General features: G+C 44.8%; 1 protein-coding gene across 5 annotated transcripts in view; it reads right to left on the reverse strand.

The window, feature by feature from the left end:
- Positions 1–20,000, reverse strand: part of anks1b (ankyrin repeat and sterile alpha motif domain containing 1B) — a 296,270-nt gene that overhangs the window by 81,484 nt on the left and 194,786 nt on the right. For 4 of the 5 annotated variants that reach the window (XM_079494548.1, XM_079494547.1, XM_079494546.1 and 1 more), the window contains exons 14-17: positions 5,696–5,970; positions 4,358–4,483; positions 3,720–3,995; positions 2,046–2,135 (exon numbers count right to left, since the gene is read on the reverse strand). In XM_079494548.1, the coding sequence (XP_079350674.1) occupies positions 2,046–2,135; positions 3,720–3,995; positions 4,358–4,483; positions 5,696–5,970 (767 nt within the window). Of the gene's footprint in view, positions 1–2,045; positions 2,136–2,657; positions 2,692–3,719; positions 3,996–4,357; positions 4,484–5,695; positions 5,971–20,000 lie in introns of those variants that run through there. The other variant, XM_079494549.1, reaches the window with a different exon arrangement.

Here is a 20,000-nt window from a genome sequence, read left to right on the forward strand (position 1 = left end):
CCAGCTCCATCAGAGATCTCTGGGGAAATCTAAAATTCAACGCTATGGTGCTAGAACAAACCCACTCCCACTGCTTTGAAAACCAATCATATTGCCGTCCCAATATGAAGGACCACTCTAAACTTTAGAGTGCTCTTCAACAGGGAGTCCCCTCCCCACGCACTGGTGGTGAAAGAGAAACGCAATGAACTACTGTTTAACTTTTGTGATGTTTTAGGCTGCCTTAGGATAAGATTACTGCAGCACAAAAATATAGCTGCAAGCAGTGATAAGACGGGGCCAAGCAATAAGAAAAATCACACCTGTGTGAACTGAGCGGTGCAGGCTGCTCAACAACACCGCTGGCTGGCTGCAGTTATAGTTATATTGCTCAGTGTCAATGCCCCTTTAAGTCACCCAGCGGTGTTGCAGCTGGTCCCACTAATTGTGCGTATTGCAATTAGTTTTTTTCTTATTGCTGTGGCTTGGTTACTGTGTCTAAAGGCTAAGATGACACAGATGCGTTCCAGGTCTTAATGGGTTTAATTAGCATAATGACTAAATTGGGAGAAAAAAAAGGTGTAAAAAGAAAATTTAAAGAAAAGGAGTAAAAAGTAAATTTGTGTGCGTGGACTACATCATCACGTGTCCTCCCTTGCATAGATTTCACGTACCTTCCACGTGCGAGTTCATTAACATTAATTTGGTTCACACTCTGATGGTGATGAATCGCTGCTCGGCTATTTCCCATAATTCCTAGCAATTATCACGACCTTTTAGCGTTTTAATTGTGTGCTGCGGGAGGCTGTGATGATAAGGCGCCCGCGGGGACTTTTACGGAGAGATATATGAAGGGAATTTTGGGATAGAAAAATAATATAGTGGATCTATTTGCAGCCTCTCCACTCTGAGCCGTTTTATTAGCCAGGGAACCATCCACGAGGGAGAGCCCATAACCGTCAACGAACTCAAGATAACCGTATTCATTAACATTGTGCTGTGAGTGTTAATCCATGAAAACCTGGAAAGCATCAGTGCCACATTATGTTTTTCAGAAAACTCTTAGGATTTAGATGGCATTTCATTTTGTGTTTTTCTTTTTTTCTCTCGTAAATCAACGTCCTAGTTGATGACACTACAGTATCACACAAAAGCATGTTGTTTCTCAATATGAATCCTGAAAGGTAACAGTTCTTTTAGACAAAATGATTATGTTTTTTCCACCCGACAGAGGTCGGCCTCAGGTCTGTATGTGTTAATTAAACTCTGGAAGTGTACTTTCTGAGTGTACTTTCTGAGTATGAATCCTTAATGGTCTGTTGTCAAGAGTTACACATCCATTAACGGTCCATTGGAATGGTGAATTCCACTTGCACACTCTCAGACTAAAATGAACATCCAAAGATCTTAATCGCTGGATGATGATTCTCAATTTAGACCGGCTTATGGCTCTTTAGTTTGCTAATTAGAGGAGTCATTAGGTTTTAGTTTTAGTTACTGTATTATGAAAGCTATCTGTCGTGAATTAGTGTTTTATATCGCTGATCTCAGGACACTGCACTGCAACACACAAGCAGGAGTTAAACCATTAATCTGGTGTCATTGAGGTCAGATGTAGGGTTGCTGGCCAGCTCCATATATGCAGATCTAGTAGGCCTATGTCAAACCATGTATGGTTATCCAGGGTTTGATGAGGTCAGTGTGATCTTCCTATATGGAGATCCAGGTGATGATAGTCAGCTCCACATATGGAGATCCATGTGTTGTACCAACTTGGTTTACCGCTCAGAAAGAAAGGCTCGTATCTCCTAATCTAGGGAGCTCTCCGTGGTTTTGACCAGATGTATATACTAAGCTCTTCATTTCTGACTTCAACATGCCTCTCGTAACGCGAGGGATTATCAAGTAAATGGGACCTATGGTCGCAAAAATAACCCATTAAAACCAGGAAAGCAACTGTATCATTTTAGATTTTAGTGTTGGCTATTCCATAAACGATTAGGATATTTTTCCAAGTATGTTTGAATAATGTTAATGAATGAATGAATGAATGAATGAAGTCTAACCTCTTCCCACTCAGCAGTGAAGGAGGGCGTTCTCTCCAGCCGTCCCCCAGGACTGGTGACGTCTCCTGGGCTGGAAGCGCCTGGTCCCTCCTGGAGAAATGACAACCAACCACCATGGAATTAGTTACTGACTTAGGCTACATTTTGAGTAGGCAATTATTATAATTTTCTCCCAATTTACATTTTAGTCGCCATACCAATTAATTTAAATGTTTCCAGAAAGTTTCCACTGCTGTCTTACACAATTGTCTTGTCTAAAGACATAGCTCCTCCGTCCTACTTGTCCTGTTGACACTTTAAGACCTGAGGCCTCAAAATCAATAGTTCTCACCAAGGACCCCCCCAAAATGTGTCCCCCCAAAAGTATTAGTCCGCGGACCCACCCCATCTGGAAATGTTTTGTGCCAGGGACCCTCCCCCAGAAGAGAAGATTTGTGTTAAAACATTCCAAATTATTCCAAATTTAGGATTTTAGCGAAATACAAGTTGGCTCCCACTTCCTATGCCAGATCTTGCTTTTTGATGCGAACGAAAATAAAAGCCTGGGTACCGAGGCTAGGGAAGGTACCTGTATGGGGGACACTGTGGCCACCAGGTTGGAGTCAGACCTACCTGTATGGGAGACACTGTGGCCACCAGGTTGGAGTCAGACACCTACCTGTATGGGGGACACTGTGGCCACCAGGTTGGAGTCAGACACCTACCTGTATGGGGGACACTGTGGCCACCAGGTTGGAGTCAGACCTACCTGTATGGGAGACACTGTGGCCACCAGGTTGGAGTCAGACCTACCTGTATGGGGGACACTGTGGCCACCAGGTTGGAGTCAGACCTACCTGTATGGGAGACACTGTGGCCACCAGGTTGGAGTCAGACACCTACCTGTATGGGGGACACTGTGGCCACCAGGTTGGAGTCAGACCTACCTGTATGGGGGACACTGTGGCCACCAGGTTGGAGTCAGACCTACCTGTATGGGAGACACTGTGGCCACCAGGTTGGAGTCAGACCTACCTGTATGGGAGACACTGTGGCCACCAGGTTGGAGTCAGACCTACCTGTATGGGAGACACTGTGGCCACCAGGTTGGAGTCAGACCTACCTGTATGGGAGACACTGTGGCCACCAGGTTGGAGTCAGACCTACCTGTATGGGAGACACTGTGGCCACCAGGTTGGAGTCAGACCTACCTGTATGGGAGACACTGTGGCCACCAGGTTGGAGTCAGACCTACCTGTATGGGAGACACTGTGGCCACCAGGTTGGAGTCAGACCTACCTGTATGGGAGACACTGTGGCCACCAGGTTGGAGTCAGACCTACCTGTATGGGGGACACTGTGGCCACCAGGTTGGAGTCAGACCTACCTGTATGGGAGACACTGTGGCCACCAGGTTGGAGTCAGACCTACCTGTATGGGGGACACTGTGGCCACCAGGTTGGAGTCAGACCTACCTGTATGGGAGACACTGTGGCCACCAGGTTGGAGTCAGACCTACCTGTATGGGAGACACTGTGGCCACCAGGTTGGAGTCAGACCTACCTGTATGGGAGACACTGTGGCCACCAGGTTGGAGTCAGACCTACCTGTATGGGAGACACTGTGGCCACCAGGTTGGAGTCAGACCTACCTGTATGGGGGACACTGTGGCCACCAGGTTGGAGTCAGACCTACCTGTATGGGGGACACTGTGGCCACCAGGTTGGAGTCGGACTTGGACAGGGCCTTGGTCAGCTGCAGGTCCAACACGCTGCGGGGCACCGACCTCATCCTCCCCAGGGTGCTGCACGCCCTCTCCTCGTACCCCCCGGGCGCCGACGACGACGATGAAACGCCGTCCCTGCTCACCGCTGGCGTGCCCCTGGGAACCTTGCCGTTGTGACCGGAGGAGGGCGGGCCACCTCCGCCCGGGTCCGCCGCCTGCTCGCCGTTCCTGGGCCGCTCCGGTGCCTGTTCCCAGTGGTGGAAAGTATCTAAGTACTTTACTTGAGTATTTCCAATTTCCAGAACTTTTACTTCTCTACATCTCAGAGGCAAATATTGTACTTTTACTCCACTTTTACTTTTACAATGAGCTTGTAGATCGTGAGCTTGATTGTGAGCTTGTACTGTAGATCGGCAATTTTCAAATGAGACATTCTGCACAATGAGTACTTTTATACTTTTGGTACTTTAACTACATTTTAATGCCAATACTTTCACTCAAGTATACATTTTGAATTCTGGAACGTTTACTTGTATTTCTATATTACAATATTTATACTTTTACTTAAATAAAACATTGGAGTAGTTTTTTTCCACCGTGCACTGACCTGTTCCTGGTCCTGGTTGACCCGCGTGTGGAAGACGGTCCGGTAGACCACCTGCGGTTTTGGGGGGTCCCCCGCGGCCCCGCCCCCAGCGGAGGGCGACTGGCTCCCTGCTGTCCTGGCGATGACCTGTGTTGATTTTGACAGCAAATTTTGATTTAGTTTTTTTGTCTTTTGAATGAAATTTAATTTAGTTTTGGTCACAATATTATTTTAGTCATGCGAAATGTTTTAGTTTTAGTCTAGTTTTATAGTTCTTACATCAGAGTCCCTAAACCCATTATTTGGGGATTTAGCATTGTGTAAAGAGGTTGGACAGCTGCCTTTATATCTAAAACACCTCCGCTACCCGTTACATTAGGCTTAGGTGTGGTTTAAGCGTTACAATAATGAAACCAATCACCGTACCACATGCCATTGCCTTTAAGAGAAGATTGCGCAACCCATTGTCCATTACCCATTATCCCCAGTGCAATCTTGGCTCTCACCCTCTCTGCCGATGCATGGAAGAGCGACGCTGCCTTGGAATAAAATTATACTTGATACACAGAAGATACACAGAACGTTATATTACAAGAGGTTGTCCAAATCAACATCAATGTCCAGCAGTTTGTTGTGTGTGTCGAGCAGAGTTTCTAGTGTGGTTTCTAGGGTTCTCAAAATGCGTTTTGTGCTCAAACACAAAGATGTATGAATATTTCTGCTTCTATTTCTAGCTGTGAGGCGACAGCACTAGCGACTGTGCCACCGTGCCCCCAAGCTTTCCTTCTCACCCATTGAGATGCATGACGGGAGATTTCTCCATTTAATAGTCAATCATTTCAGTAGCAAGAGCTTCAAAATATCTTCTAATCTAGTCAACCAGGCCTGCAGTAGGCTATACACTGGGGAATTGTGCATGACATTACAAGCAAATGAGGGAGAAACAGTATCCAACTCAATCAACTTTAACAACCGTCCGATAGTTTTCATGCAATGCACGGTAAGACTACAGTGATTAGCATTATTGACATCACCTGAGTGGGTCAGTCATGTAACTTTCCCAATGCTAAGTTGTGTACGTGTTCAACAACACAGACATGCAAAATGTTGACTGTTGCCTTTGAATTAAATAGATTCAGAATTTGAGTGCCCAGATCTTCTCTGCACCTTTTTACTCTTTTTACCATAGTCATCTCCGGTGAGCACCTGGTTTTTGGACAATCACTTTTGGGGTGGGGTTTAGCGCAGGGCTAATTGTCAATATATTTAGTCTTAAAGTTTTGGTCATCATATACGTAGCTTAGTTTTAATTTTGTTTTCGTCAGTGAAAAAAAGTAATCGACGGACATCAACACTGACCTGAGGGGCTGCCCCGCTGCCGCCGACCACGATGCTGAACTCGGGAGCCCGCAGCTGGGCGTTCTTGGCGTTGTGGTTGTTGTAGAGGTGGTACGGCGTGTCCGGGGTCTCGCAGGCCGGCGACGAGCCGTGGAGGAGGCCCGCGAACTCCTCGGGCACGTGGCTCTTCCTTCGGTCCTCGGGCGGAGGAGGAACGACAGCGGTGGTGGTGGTGACGGAGGAAGAGGAGGAGGAGGAGGGGAAAGGAGGAGGCTCCCGCTGGTAAGGCCCGTCGTCTGAAATAAATAGGAACAAACAAACAAGGCGATTAGTGTAACTCGAGGCGTGTGCACACGCGTGTGTCCGGGGAAACGGCGCCGAGCCCTCGAGACAATTACACACACTGAAGAACCTGCTCGAGTACAGAGGGAAAAAAATAGATTAACCCAATAAGGTCTGAGGGCGAATTCTGCAAATGCCTTCTAAATCTGTAGTTTCTCACACTTGGGCACAAAGTGAAGTGTAGAGGGGGGGGGGGGGGAGCATGCCCCCCCCCCCCCCACCCCCCTCTACAGGAGCATGCTCCCCCCCTGCCAAAAATAGCCGATATACAATGTATATGTACAGACAGACAGACAGACAAAAACGTACAGACAGACCAGTAAGCGCATATACAGTATGTCTTTGATCTGTGCATAACAAACGAGATCATACACACGAGGTATTTATTCTGTGAGTATATAATGGAGCATGATAATCCATTCACAAGTGTATTCGCACGCGCGCGCGAATCCATTCACAAGTGTATTCGCACGCACGCACGCACGCACGCACGCACGCACGCACGCCACACGCACGCACGCACGCACGCCACACACACACACACACACACACACACACACACACACACACACACACACACACACACACACACACACACACACACACACACACACACACACACACACACACACACACACACACACACACACACACACACACACACACACACACACACACACACGGTTGAAATAATGGGATTGTGTTTTTCATCATGTGTTGATTGGACAACAACACAGCATAATGCTTCCTGAGCTCTATCTTCTATAAATAGACCGTGAATAGACCGGTGTGTGTGTGTGTGTGTGTGTGTGTGTGTGTGTGTGTGTGTGTGTGTGTGTGTGTGTGTGAGGGGGGGGATAGAGATAGACATAGGAAGGCATAGCAGACCCTGATCTCTTGTCTTGTTCCTGTCACTGTGTGTTAGGCCCGTCCATGTAAACAATCCCATAACAGATAAACATCACATTACTACCACTGTGTCACGCACATGCGTGCACACACGCATCCGATCTACAAGCTAACAATGCGTCGCTTAGCGACGTGTAGTGAGCTTGTAGATCGGCTATTTTCAAATTGCCAAGTACAAATAGGTCTGAATTGGTTTTGTAATAATAATCAAAATCTACAGAGTAACTAAAGTCTCCAAGTATAGCCTAATTGTAGTGGAGTGGACATTTGCCTTTGAGATGCAGTGGAGTACCCAAAATTGAACTTATAAGTACAGTACTTCACCGAGAGATCCATGCCCCACCCGGCTATGCAATGCCCGTTGTACCCGTGTCAGAGTACCCGTTCCACCCATCTGTCTGTGTCCCTTTAATGCCCATATATGGAGATTGATTTGATTTGAATTAAAACATGATTTTAGTTTAACACACGTATCGTTTCAGATTGTTATCGGGTTTTTGGGGTTTTTTTTTTGGTGCAAAGCCTCATTTTGGGGTATTCTTTCAGTTGCCTAAAATTATTTAGTTTTTTATTCCAGTTCCAGTTGTAGTTATTTTCGTTTTAGTTATAATAATAATTGCAGGCATTATACGCAGCCATTATATAACCCCAGTTATGTAAGAGAACATAAATTATGTATTTTCTGCAAAAAATAAAAAGGCCCCGGGGAGAAAAAACAAGAGCCACTAATTAGATGAATTCACGGTGATTAAAGAGGTGCCATTTTTGCCGCGACATGGTCGCTTCATAACGGAGACAAAGTGGCTCGAACACGAAGCAGAGAATCTCCCACGACAAGAACAAGTCATTTTTCTACATTTCCCATTAGTCCATTAAGACCTGAGGCCGATTCTAAAAAAGAATCTTCTAAATTCTAACTGTCAGTGATTCTCACGATTTCCTGCTATTTTTCAACAGCTAAAGTTTAAAATAATGGTTAAAAGTGGTTAAAAGCTAAGGCGACACAGATATGTTCCAGGTCTCAGTGGGTTAGAGCGGCCCACACCCTGGCTGGCAGCCTCATAATCAATTCAAATGGTTTGTTCTGTGAGAGTAACGTATCATTTATCATCGAGACACACCGTACTGTACTGTAGCCTATACTGTGGCGTGCTTCCTTTGGCTAACGAGCCGTGAAAACGCCCCGCGTTGAGAATGTAAAGATGGATGTTTCTTTTAATAGACCGCGTGTAGCAGTCCTCGCACCTCGACAACGGAACCACAAATATCGAGCATGTCATCTACATGCCATTGTTCTGTCAGCGTTATCTGTTTTGTTCACATGCTGGCCAGCCAGGGCCATTCATTCGGTTATCACATCTTCTGATTATAAACAGTAGAAGAAAAAACACAAATAATTAATTAAAATTAACACCAAAGGGCTGGGTGGTTTGGTCGGATAATTGGAGAAGGGGAGGAAATAAAAAATCACACCCGTGTAAAGTGAGTGGTGCAACCAAACCCACAGGAACGTGCCCATGGTGCCGGCCCGGTTCCGGCGAGCCGGCCCGTGTCCGAAATGGTTGAGAAATGACAGTTACTGTGGTAGCACCACTCAAAAAAAACCCTCCTTCAACATGCATGGTGTTGGTGGTTATTATTTGTCCAAAACATGTTTCAAAACATACTAAATGTCATTTTTTCCATGGGGGGGGGGGGGGGCTGCAGCCACAGGCTATGACTATTTGGCATGGAAAAGTCTGGGAACCCCTGATCTCTCGTCATGTAAAGGCAATATACAATACGCTGGACTAATATTAAAATATGTTCCTCCACACAGGCAATGGTAGCCTATGGAAAACCATACACAGTTAGTGAAGCTCATCAGTAGTGGGATTGTTTACCGTGGCTACCATGACAACATACTGTAAAGCCTGTTTCCTCAAGGCGGTTAATCCTTTAAAAACGTTGGCGTTGGCTATTTTTGAACATTTTAGAAAAATCGGGAAAGTGTTCGAAAACTACTGATTTAGAAGGCATTTCTAGAATCGGCCTCACTGGGTCTTATGCTGCATTCACATGGGATCAGGCAAGCGGTAGACGGCAAACGGCACCACCTGCTGGACGGCACGGAACGGTAAAAAGATTGAATGCCGTCTGTCGCTACCGGCGCCGGTTCTGGCTGCCGTGCCGCCCTGTCCCGTTTACCGTCCTGCTCCCGTCCACTAAAATTACTTCCTGTTTGTCGTCTACCTTGTTGTAAGTTAAACTGTATTAGCATGCTATACCTTCACACAGCTTTGCTTCTGACAACTCACAACAGCAGTTGCCTGCATATTTATTGACATATTGCATGAACACACACACACACACACACACACACACACACACACACACACACACACACACACACACACACACACACACACACACACACACACACACACACACACACACACACACACACACACACACACACACACACACACACACACACACACACACACACACACACACACACACACACACACACACAGTAACCTATAGTGTTGTGCAGGCTGTGTCATGCACAGCTCAGCTCAACCTGTGATTGGTATTTGGATAAGCTGTCTCTCCAACCGCAGCAATGTGTCTGTGCATGTGTGTGTGTGTGTGTGTGTGTGTGTAAGTGTGTGTGTGTGTGTGTGTGTGTGTGTGTGCGTACGTGCGTGTGTGTGTGTGTGCATGCTTGCGTGCATGTGTGCGCGTGCAATTTACATTCCTTATGACGCCTTTTCGTAGGTAGGTAGGTACCATCATGGGCCCAAACAAACAAAGCAAACATCTAATATGGGAGCTCTATAATCTTTTATGACAGCACATAGTTTCTCTTTTTAGTGGCTTCACTGCTTTGTTCACATTTTGTCTTTTTTGTGGCCTCGCTGTTTTCTTTTTGTTTGTTTTTTAAGAGGGCTTTGCTGGCAACAAGCACTGTCATGATATTGTATCTGTTGTTGTTGGTAGTAATTAGGGGTGTGACGGTGCACGTCTTCACACTGCACTGCCTGTGACACTCACTGGAGGCGAGAACACGTGCACGCTGTCCCGCTGTGATTGTGAATGAGAGGCAGACGTGCATGCTTGCTGAGAAGCAGCAGGTTGCGTCCATTGACAAATATCAAGTTGAATAGTGCAGCGGTTCTTAACCTTTTCAGGCAGCGACTCCCCGCTGAAATAATCATGTTTGAACTGAAAAGAAAGAACAAACAAACAAACAAACCAAGGAAAGAAAGAAAGAAGCTAAAAGGATAACTGCTGTAAAGCGTCTTCAGACTCAATTAACCGTCTGCCTGCCGCCATTCATTAATCCCTCGATTGCGTATTGCCAAGGTTTTATCGCGCGTAACACTTACTTTGAAGATCCAAATATCCGTAATCGCATTGTTCCTGTGAAAAGCTGCTGTGTGTGGTATCATGACCGGTTGTTGTTGTCTCGCTCGGCGGTGGAAAAAGCTGACCGCGAGTATCACAGCGCCTGCTACAGGCCGTTGAAAACAATTGTCTGGGACAAAGCGTCCTCTGCAATGTCGCTTCTGTGAGATAAAGCCGTCTGAAACCAGAGCCGGCAATGTAAGTGGATGCGCGCGCATTTTCAAAATGGCCGCGCCCATTGTGTCAGAAGCATAACAAAGCTAACTGACGGTAGATTTCGATACGATCGTATTAAAACATGCATTAATTAATACATCGCTGTTAAAACGGCTTTTCCGTTTGTGGCAGGCCACAAGATTCTACGTTTTAAAATTCCTATGTTCCCGGCAGGCCTCGTGTTAACCAATCAATCAACAGAGACGAAAATACCCCAACTATTATTTTTTCCCTTCATATTGGAACCCTGACGGCTCCACTTGCGTGCGCCATGGAGAAGAGGCAACGTGCGCACGCACGCACGCGGACGTACGTTTCATGAATACGAACAGACGCGCCCGCACAGAACCTCTCTGTGTGGAACATGCTCAGTTTGCTCACACACACACACCACAGGCTGAGGAGGGTCAGGTTTAATTGCCTGTTAACACATGTTCAGTGCAACAATATGGCAGAGCACCAGCAGTGTCATGCCAAGCAGATGAGTCCATCACTCTCTACACTGTCAGCACAGGGCTCCACTCATATGGGCCGGCTGTGGCTCAGGAGGTAGAGCAGGTCGTCCAGTGATCGGGGGTTCGAATCCCAGCAGCTCCCGTCCACAACTTTAGGACAGACAGACAGACAGACAGACAGACAGACAGACAGACAGACAGACAGACAGACAGACAGACAGACAGACAGACAGACAGACAGACAAAACCAGAGAAAGCAGAGTACACAACCCAAAATCCTAGAAATGTGGTTAATTCAGCCGTGATAGTAGTGAGAAGTCAACAGAGTCTCATGCTGTTTGTGAGAACATACAAACAGACACATGCACCTGTTCCACCACACAGCTCAGCCTTCGGCCATTCAGCTACAAAACACAACAGAATTGTTGTTTTCCTGCAGAGAGATGTTTGCAAAAGGGCAAGGGCACCGTTCGCTTACGGGGCCAGGCTCACAGAGTGAGTCTCCCATCCGTAATTATTTTGTCCAAGCAAAGCAAGAGTATACTGTAGCCCACATTGTTGCACGAAGAATGTGATGCAACTTCACCCAATAATAAACACTCTGCGGTGCTGTTCGGTTCTGGGAGAGATTGATGGTGTGCAGGAATGCAGGAGCTGGGAGAGAACAAACAGACAGACAGACAGACAGACAGACAGACAGACAGACAGCTTGTACATCTGCTATTTTGGAGAACAACTGTTTCAAATCCTAAGAGTTTTCTGAAAAAAGGGGTAAAAGCCTGGGGATGCACATATAGAGGGTATGCACATGACATCATCATCAAACCCGGAAGTTATGCGGGAACGCCTACCGAGTGGCAAAAAAAACTGCTTTCTGGGCTTGACAGCCCATACAGAAAAGTCCTACCTGATTGCATTAAACAACGTTAAACTCACTTTGCCACTCACTTTATTAATGTGCATACCCTCTTTACAAATATTACCACTTTCCCCACTAAATTATAGTTCCTCAAATCAGCTCGGCACGTAAACTGTCACACACTACACACACTACACACAAGCAAAAGTACAAGCACACACACACACGCACGCACGCACGCACGCACGCACGCACGCACGCACGCACGCACGCACGCACGCACGCACGCACGCACGCACGCACGCACGCACGCACGCACGCACGCACGCACAATCTCTAAACTATGGATGTTTTGCTGCAGATGCAGGGGAGGGCGGCGGGGGTGTGTTCTTACACATCTGATAAGCGCTGTGTTCCTTGCTTCCGCCTCTGCTGGAAGACACAGCGAGCGTTATTAAAAACCACAGGCTAATATCTGAGCTGTCAGTCACGGAGGGAGATTAGAGACGGAATCCCATTTCCTGAGTATATCAGTCTGTGTGAATTCATATCGCTCTTCTTCCCCCTGGGGCTCCGGGGCGGCGGTGGAGGTTAGAACGCCAGGAAACAAAGATTTAATCCGTTAACACCAGGAAAGCACCTGTGTCATTTATGATTTTAGCTATCTATACATATATTTAAAAAAAATAGCAGATATACAAGCCCATAAAGCTATCTTTGCTTCTGGGGTTCCCTGGAACCAAATATTTCTAGATGTGGGTTAGACGGTAGCCTGGGTTATTGACCAGACTCACAATTAATTGTTTGCCACCGGCAGATTCGTGTCTGGCCACTGCGAGGCTAGGTCGGCGGCCAAATACCTTCACTGCATTTTGTCGGGTCCTCCTTGGACATGAAACAGTTTGAGAACCACTGAATATAGAAACATGTTGTTTTTCAGAAAACTGTCAAAAAACATTTTGTTAAATCGGCCTCAGGTTTTAATGGGTTAAGTCCCTCTTGGTTTGTTGCTTTTGGCTGTTATTTCCACTAGGAAGTGTAAACCCAAGAACGTTCCGTAAAGCAGAAGTAAGTAAGAAGTAAGTGAGTAAGTAAGTAAGTAGGTAACATTGTCTGTAGCATTGTCTGTAAGGAAGCCAAATAAAAATTAGTTTTACTCTTATGTACCTGTACACAAGATGTAACAATAAAGTACAACCTTGAACCTTGAACCTTGGTTGGTAGAGTCTACCTGGTAGACTAACACTTGGTCTTCTCTTTTCCCCCCACACCGAATCTCTATAGTAAGGTCCTCTATAGTAAGGTACAAAAAGTAATGTGAGTCATGTGTCAATCACCGTCAGACAGGGTTTTGACACTTCATACAGTTTGCCTGCAATTGCCGTCAACAATGTGCAGGTGCGTGGTACCGTGGGGTCCATTTGGTTCCATTTGTACACTCTTAGAAGAGTTACAGACCCATAAGGGTCCATTTCGTTCCTAACTATCATTTAGCTGCCCCTGGAACTCCCCACTTTGGCAGCCACTACTATATAGAGCAGCTCCAAAGTACTTTCACTTGTACGCACAGTGGCCAAGCACGTTTAGGTAGGTCAGAATAGGTCAGAACAAAGAACAAAACAGATAAAAGCGAATTATATGTTACAAACAGAAATAAAAGGGAGTAAAACCCGCATTACAGAGTTATTGGCGGCACCACCACATAACTGACACAGGCAGGGCTATAATAGGCAACCCATTCTGGCACAGATAATTATGCACTCCGAGGAGCACACACACTTTCCCCCGTACTGAATAGTGGTTTCGGATGATATCAGATGATTTGATCTCCGTCATCAGCCCTTATCAAGACTATGCAATGGAGCCAGCATTGGACATTTCCTACATAGTAACGCTGTTGTCAGCCATTGTCCGACTAACCCTAACCTCAGTCTTAACCGGCCACGTGACGTAAGTAAACATGAAGCAAAGTTTTTGTAAAGCGCAGTTTCACAATGTTTTCATGTTTTCGCTTCGGCGGCAGTAATTTGACTTCCGCGTTTCCTACCATCTAGTGCTATTTCATTGTCAGTGACATGAGGTTTTAGCCATGATTCAGTGGCAACAAACACACCCGGCTTAGATCTGAGAATCAGGGTTTTTATATAGTCAATATTTGCTACAAAGCTCCCCAGATTTAGACATATGGAGTCCATAGCCCATGTTTTCGTGAAGACAATGCTTCTGGTGTTAGTATTCCAGGTGCACTTATAATAGATGTCTCCGTAACAACCGGTGGTTGTTTGTGGACACTAATAAATGTTTTCATATTAACACCATCTAACATTCTTTCTTGGTAGGCGGGTGGGCAGTATGTAGGAAATGTCCATATTGCCTGCATTGCATGGTCAAGATAACATAACATTACTGGTGATTATCAGTGGATAACATTCAAAGCGGGTGCATTGAAGCTGGAGCTGGTGCTCACCAGTGGTGGAAAGAGTACTCACATGTTCTACTCCGTTACATAGTAAAAGTCTGGAATGAATGTACCTGAGTGAAAGTATTAATTAAATGTACTTATGAAAAGTAAAAGTACTCATTATGCAGAATGTCCCATTTCAAGTTTTCAAATGCATACAAATCTTATCTTTTGAAAATAGCAGATCTGCAAGTGTGAGCTTGTAGATCTGCTATTTATCTACAAAATCAACAAAGTAACTAGTAACTAAAGTTTTCAAATAAATGTAGTGGAGTTAAAGTACAATATTTGCCTCCGAGATGTAGTGGCGAAGAAGTAAAAGTATTGGAAATTGGAAATACTCCAGAAATACTCCAGTAAAGTAAGCACCACTGGTTCTTACAAGTACGAACAGGTCTGTCTACTCCCCCCCACCCTCTCTTGGAGAGATAAGAGAAGAGACTATTCCTTTATGTCTGATAGGCCCTATCTATCTAATCCAGCCTCTACGGGGTACCAAGGGGGCCAGACGGCAGATATTAAATTCACTTTCATTCTCTGTATATTGCCACGGCAACCGGCTTTGTCATCACTCGGTATCGTATACCAGGCAGCATCACTGATGGAGGGAGATGGAGAGAGGTGGTATTGATTGTATTGTTCCACTTTTTGCTTTGGCAATGCAAACGTATGTTTTCGCATGCCAATAAAGCCCTTTGAATTGAATTGTGTGAGTGTGTGTGTCTGTGATATATATTCCCACTACAACCTGTCCCTCTGGCTCATGGGATACCAGTACTAGCCAATAACAGACGTGACCAATGCACATTCAACACCAGCCAAGGCTTGAGGCATCGCAGTTGATCATTAATGCATCGTTTATTCAGCAGATCTGTCTCTTGCTCTTGCAGTAGTACCCTCGTAACCTACAGGTTGAGAGCCAAGGCCTTAGGGTGCATTCGTACCCTCGCAACCTACAGGTTGAGAGCCAATGCCTTAGGGTGCGTTCGGATATGCGCACCGGGAATGTGCTGAGTTTGTTGAGTGCGCTCATGGGCGGTCACGTCACAGAGCGCACCGAGTGTGGCTTATTTACGAACGACCAGTTCAAACTGGTCGTTTTAACAAATCAAAACATGGGCCAAAGTAAATGATGAACACTTGTATGGTGATGCACTCTGTACTAAATACTTGCCTTGCTAGCTTAGCTTTCGCCCACGGGGAGTGCTCGAGACACCGCAGTGTGCTCACACTGAACAACCCCAACTTCTGAGTAGGGCGGGTCAGTGCGGGCACTCAGCACCCGGGGCGCAGCGCACCAGATTTTCAAACAACGCACCCAGTGCACTGAATAACGAACAAGAAGAGGGCACACCCCTGAGCCTAGGACATCCTTCTTAGAAAATATTCTTACATGTCCTGTGCCAGAAAGATTTATTTCCTATCTGTATGAATGTTTTGATATAAGTTCAAACCACTCCACTGATCATATTCGAAGGCAGTGGCAGATTGACTTGGAATGTCAGATAGAAGACAATACTTGGACAACAATTATAGGAAATACACTTACTATTTTGAGTTGCAATAATGATAGAGAAAGACAATTCAAAATTTTACACAGACTCCATTATACACCTCTACTGAGAAGCAAGCTGGGTCTCAGCTCTCCTAACTGTAATAAATGTGACACAGAAGTTGGTACATATGCACATATGCTTTGGAAATGTACTAAGATACAGGTGTTTTGGAATGAGGTGAAGAATGAGCTGGACACCTTGCTTGGATATAATTTGAACTTGTCACCTCTCCAGTGTGTACTAGCAGCTAAGGTATCCAGTGCAAGGACCAGACACAACGCCAAATTGGTTGGAATACTCTTATACATAGCGAGGAAGACTATACTCAAGCTTTGGATTCATAGAGACGTTCCTACACTGGATGATTGGTACAAGGAGGTAATGACTGTGGTTCCTCTGGAGAAACTGACTTATCTCCTCCGTGATAACATGGAAGGGTTCACAAAGGTATGGGAACCAGTCTTAGATACAGTGGACCCTTCTAGACTGTGCTTCAATGTACCTTATTGAACGGTAGTGAATAACAAAGACTTTGGTGACCTGTAATGTAATCATGTCAAGACTGTGGTGTACTCGTTTTGTCTTTTTTTGTTGTTGTTTGTTTGTTTGTTTGTTTTTTTGTCTGTGCATTGTAATGTTTGTATTGTGGTTCTTGTTGTTTTCCTATGTTATGTTGAAAAAAGAAAAATGTGGTTCTATATACATTGAATTGTGATTGAAGTTGTGAAATCTCAGAGCCTCAATAAAAATACATTTAAAAAAAAAAAAGAAGAGGGCACACCAGTGCGCTCAGTGCGGATATCTGCACGCACGAACAGCATTGTGTACCACTCAACGAAATCCCAAAGAGAGAGAGTTCACATTCACCCAGCATGAATGTGCTCAGGCTTGCTCAGGTGGCTTTTTAATTAGTGCTCGGTGGTGGGGAGCTGTTAAGGGATAACCCTTTACTTTGCTGACCGGGGTCAGCCAGTCCAGAATAGGGACCTAAGGTTCAAGTGGTTATAAGCATCTTGCTCAGGGACACTACTGACACGCGTACAGTAGATTGGAGGGTGGACAGTTGAACCGGTGACCTTCTGATTAGCAGACATGCAGCCTCTCAACCACTGCTGGCTGCCGGCTAAAGGTGAGCTCAGACTTGGATGGTTAGAGCGGTCAATGCAAGGACGAGAAGTTGCGAGGACGGACGCGGCCCGACCTGGCGCAGCACAAACGGGACGAACCAAGGCGATACTGTGTATTCATGTCTGAACGCAGCTTACACAAGAAAGAAACACAAGAAACCAGGCAACACTGCAGCGCACGCACGCCACCAATAATGCACACAATAATAATAATAATGCACTATAGCTCACAATCACCGCCCTAGAATATGGATGCAGGGGTTCAACAAATCAACATGATTTATTTATTTTTACATGTGTTAAGTATAGATTAATTAAATCAACTGTTGCAGCGGTACAAGCTAACAGACGCGTTGTCCCTTTCAAAGTGGGGGGAGCAGATTAAAAACATGTACGACTGAATTAACGTGCACGTATCACACACGCACCAACACAGACAAAAAGAGGATAAGCATCTGAGACAATTGAAATCAGGCACTCCAAGTTTAGCGCGTCCTGAAGTAATAATTACACAACTACTGCGTCTGCGGGGCCAAGAGACAAAGCTGTGCTAGATGAAACATTCATTTTTTATTTATTTTTTCAGACGGAATGCATGATCAAAACCAGCCAGCTGTTTAATAAAACAGCACTGTTAATTAGCATTAAAACCTCTATGGGTACTGTAGAGCATGGCACTTCAACAGGGGGCCGTGCAGAGACATATGAACTGATTTTACTGCTCATAAATGATATAGTAATATAGAAGGAATTATGTACAATAGTATAGGTCATAATGGGTGGACGTCTTGGGGGTGTTTTTATAGTGTAAAAAATGGAGCCCTTTGGTTACACGTTTTAAATTGACACAATAAAATGAACGCTGGAGGAGTCCCTGTGTACATTTTACACTGTATGTGTGCCTGCCAGATCACTCCCCATAATTGCCATTTGAGTCATCATCAAACTGCGTTCTATTTACTCCCGAGTCCCGAGGTGAGGTCTCGCCAAGCACTCCCAGACGATTTTGCTTAACTCATTGAACGCCAAGGACTTAATTAACAGCTTTTTCATGAAATCCCATGGCAACAGGAACACTTTTAACGTGTTTTTTGAGCTTTGTATTAATTCCTAATCGTCTCGCTCATATTTATCGTACAAAGCAGGGCTCCCGATCGCTATATGCAACGCTCGGCTCAGAGTGTTTTGCCCTCCCAAAGATGACGGCCTGCACACCATGCTGGGGACGGCGACATTTTTAGCCGTTTATCTCAGAATTACGGACCATAGTGAAGCGATTTAAGCGTTTACACTCTCCTTGAAAATATTTAAACATTTTAGAAGCACTAGTAACGAGAGCCTGTTGAGACTGTTGAACTGTCCCATTTCACAGAAGAATCAAAGGGAAGGAATTAAAGAGCTAATAATGTCCCTGTTCTGGATGTCACTGGAACGCAAGGAAAACACACTCTTTAAGCTTATGTAGTCACTCTTCATTGATTCACTGGTATACCAAAATCCTTTTGAAAAAAAAAATCTCACTGTTCTCAGGTCTAATATTGATATGTGATTAAAATGTGATTGAGATTAATTAATTATAAGGCATTATAGAGTCCCAGCCCTATTATTTACTTACTTTTATTTTATTTAGTTACTTAACAATAATGTTGTTAAGCTTCTTCTATCTATCTTAAAGAAACATCTCAAAATGATGTTAGGGCATAAAACCCAAAGTTTATATTGTTGATGCTATTCTCATTTGTTATTAGTCAAATAAAGACTTATAGCAGAGAATCAAAACATTAGCCTAAATTAATAATCATATAGCGCTCTGTGCTGAAAATGGGTTTTTAAAAAAAATACAGATTGAATCGTATCGAATATCGTATCGAATCGAATCGTGACCTTAAAATCGAAAGTTGAATCGAATCGTGGATTAGGCGAATCGTGACAGCCCTATAAAATGGACCAAAAGCACAGAATGAGCACCGCTTGATGATATTTAAAGGACCTACAGCATGACTTTTTAACCAAAATAATTTGCATAACATGGCTAAATAGCACCACTTGCCAAATCAGGACAGTGGTATTGCAGCTGGCAGAGTTGGACTGGGTATCCCAGTTGTGAATAGAATCAAACCTTTAGAAACACTTTTGAGGGACATAATCAATATATTAAATATTAAAAATATTTTTTGTGTACTGTAGATCCTTTAAAACATATCCCTACACAGTATGAACTAGTCAAAAAGCATCGCATTATCATCCTCTGTCATCCCTCCATGGAGAGAAACTAAGGGGGGCAAATCTCAAACAATGGCCGTCCGACGTTGCGTAAGCGCGGCTCTGCATGCGGCACCGCCCCCACACCAAGCAGCAGCACAGCAGAGATGGATCTGGTTAAAAATAGGCCCACTTCCCCCAGGCTGCCTACGCAGGTGAAGGACACCTACACGCTCGCACGCACGCACGCACGCACGCACGCACGCACGCACGCACGCACGCACGCACGCACGCACGCACGCACGCACGCACACACACACACACACACGCACGCAGGCATGGGACGGAGATGGGAGGCTGTGCAAATACAGTAAATGCCAGTGGTGGAAACTTACGTACTGTACTTAGGTATACAATTATGAGGTATCTGTACTTTACATGAGTAATTCCAATTTCCAGTACTTTTACTTCTGCTCCACTACATCTCAGAGACAAATAGTGTTTTTACAAAACACAACTACTTCAGAAATGTGACGATGCGACGCATGTGAGCTTGTAGACCTGCCATTTTCAAAATATTTATATACATTTGAAAACCTGAAATGGGACATTCTGCATAATCAGTACTTTTACTTTTGGTACTCTAAGTACATTTTTATGCCAATACTTTTGTGCATTTCCTCAAGTAAATGTAAAATTCCAGATTTTTACTTGTATTTCTACAAGTATTTTTACTTTTACTTAAGTAAAACATGCGAGTACTTTTTCCACCAGCGGTAAATGCCATCGCTTGCACTGAAGAAAAGGGT

Source organism: Electrona antarctica (assembly GCF_951216825.1).
Source record: "Electrona antarctica genome assembly, chromosome: 23".
Taxonomy (NCBI): Eukaryota; Metazoa; Chordata; class Actinopteri; order Myctophiformes; family Myctophidae; genus Electrona; species Electrona antarctica.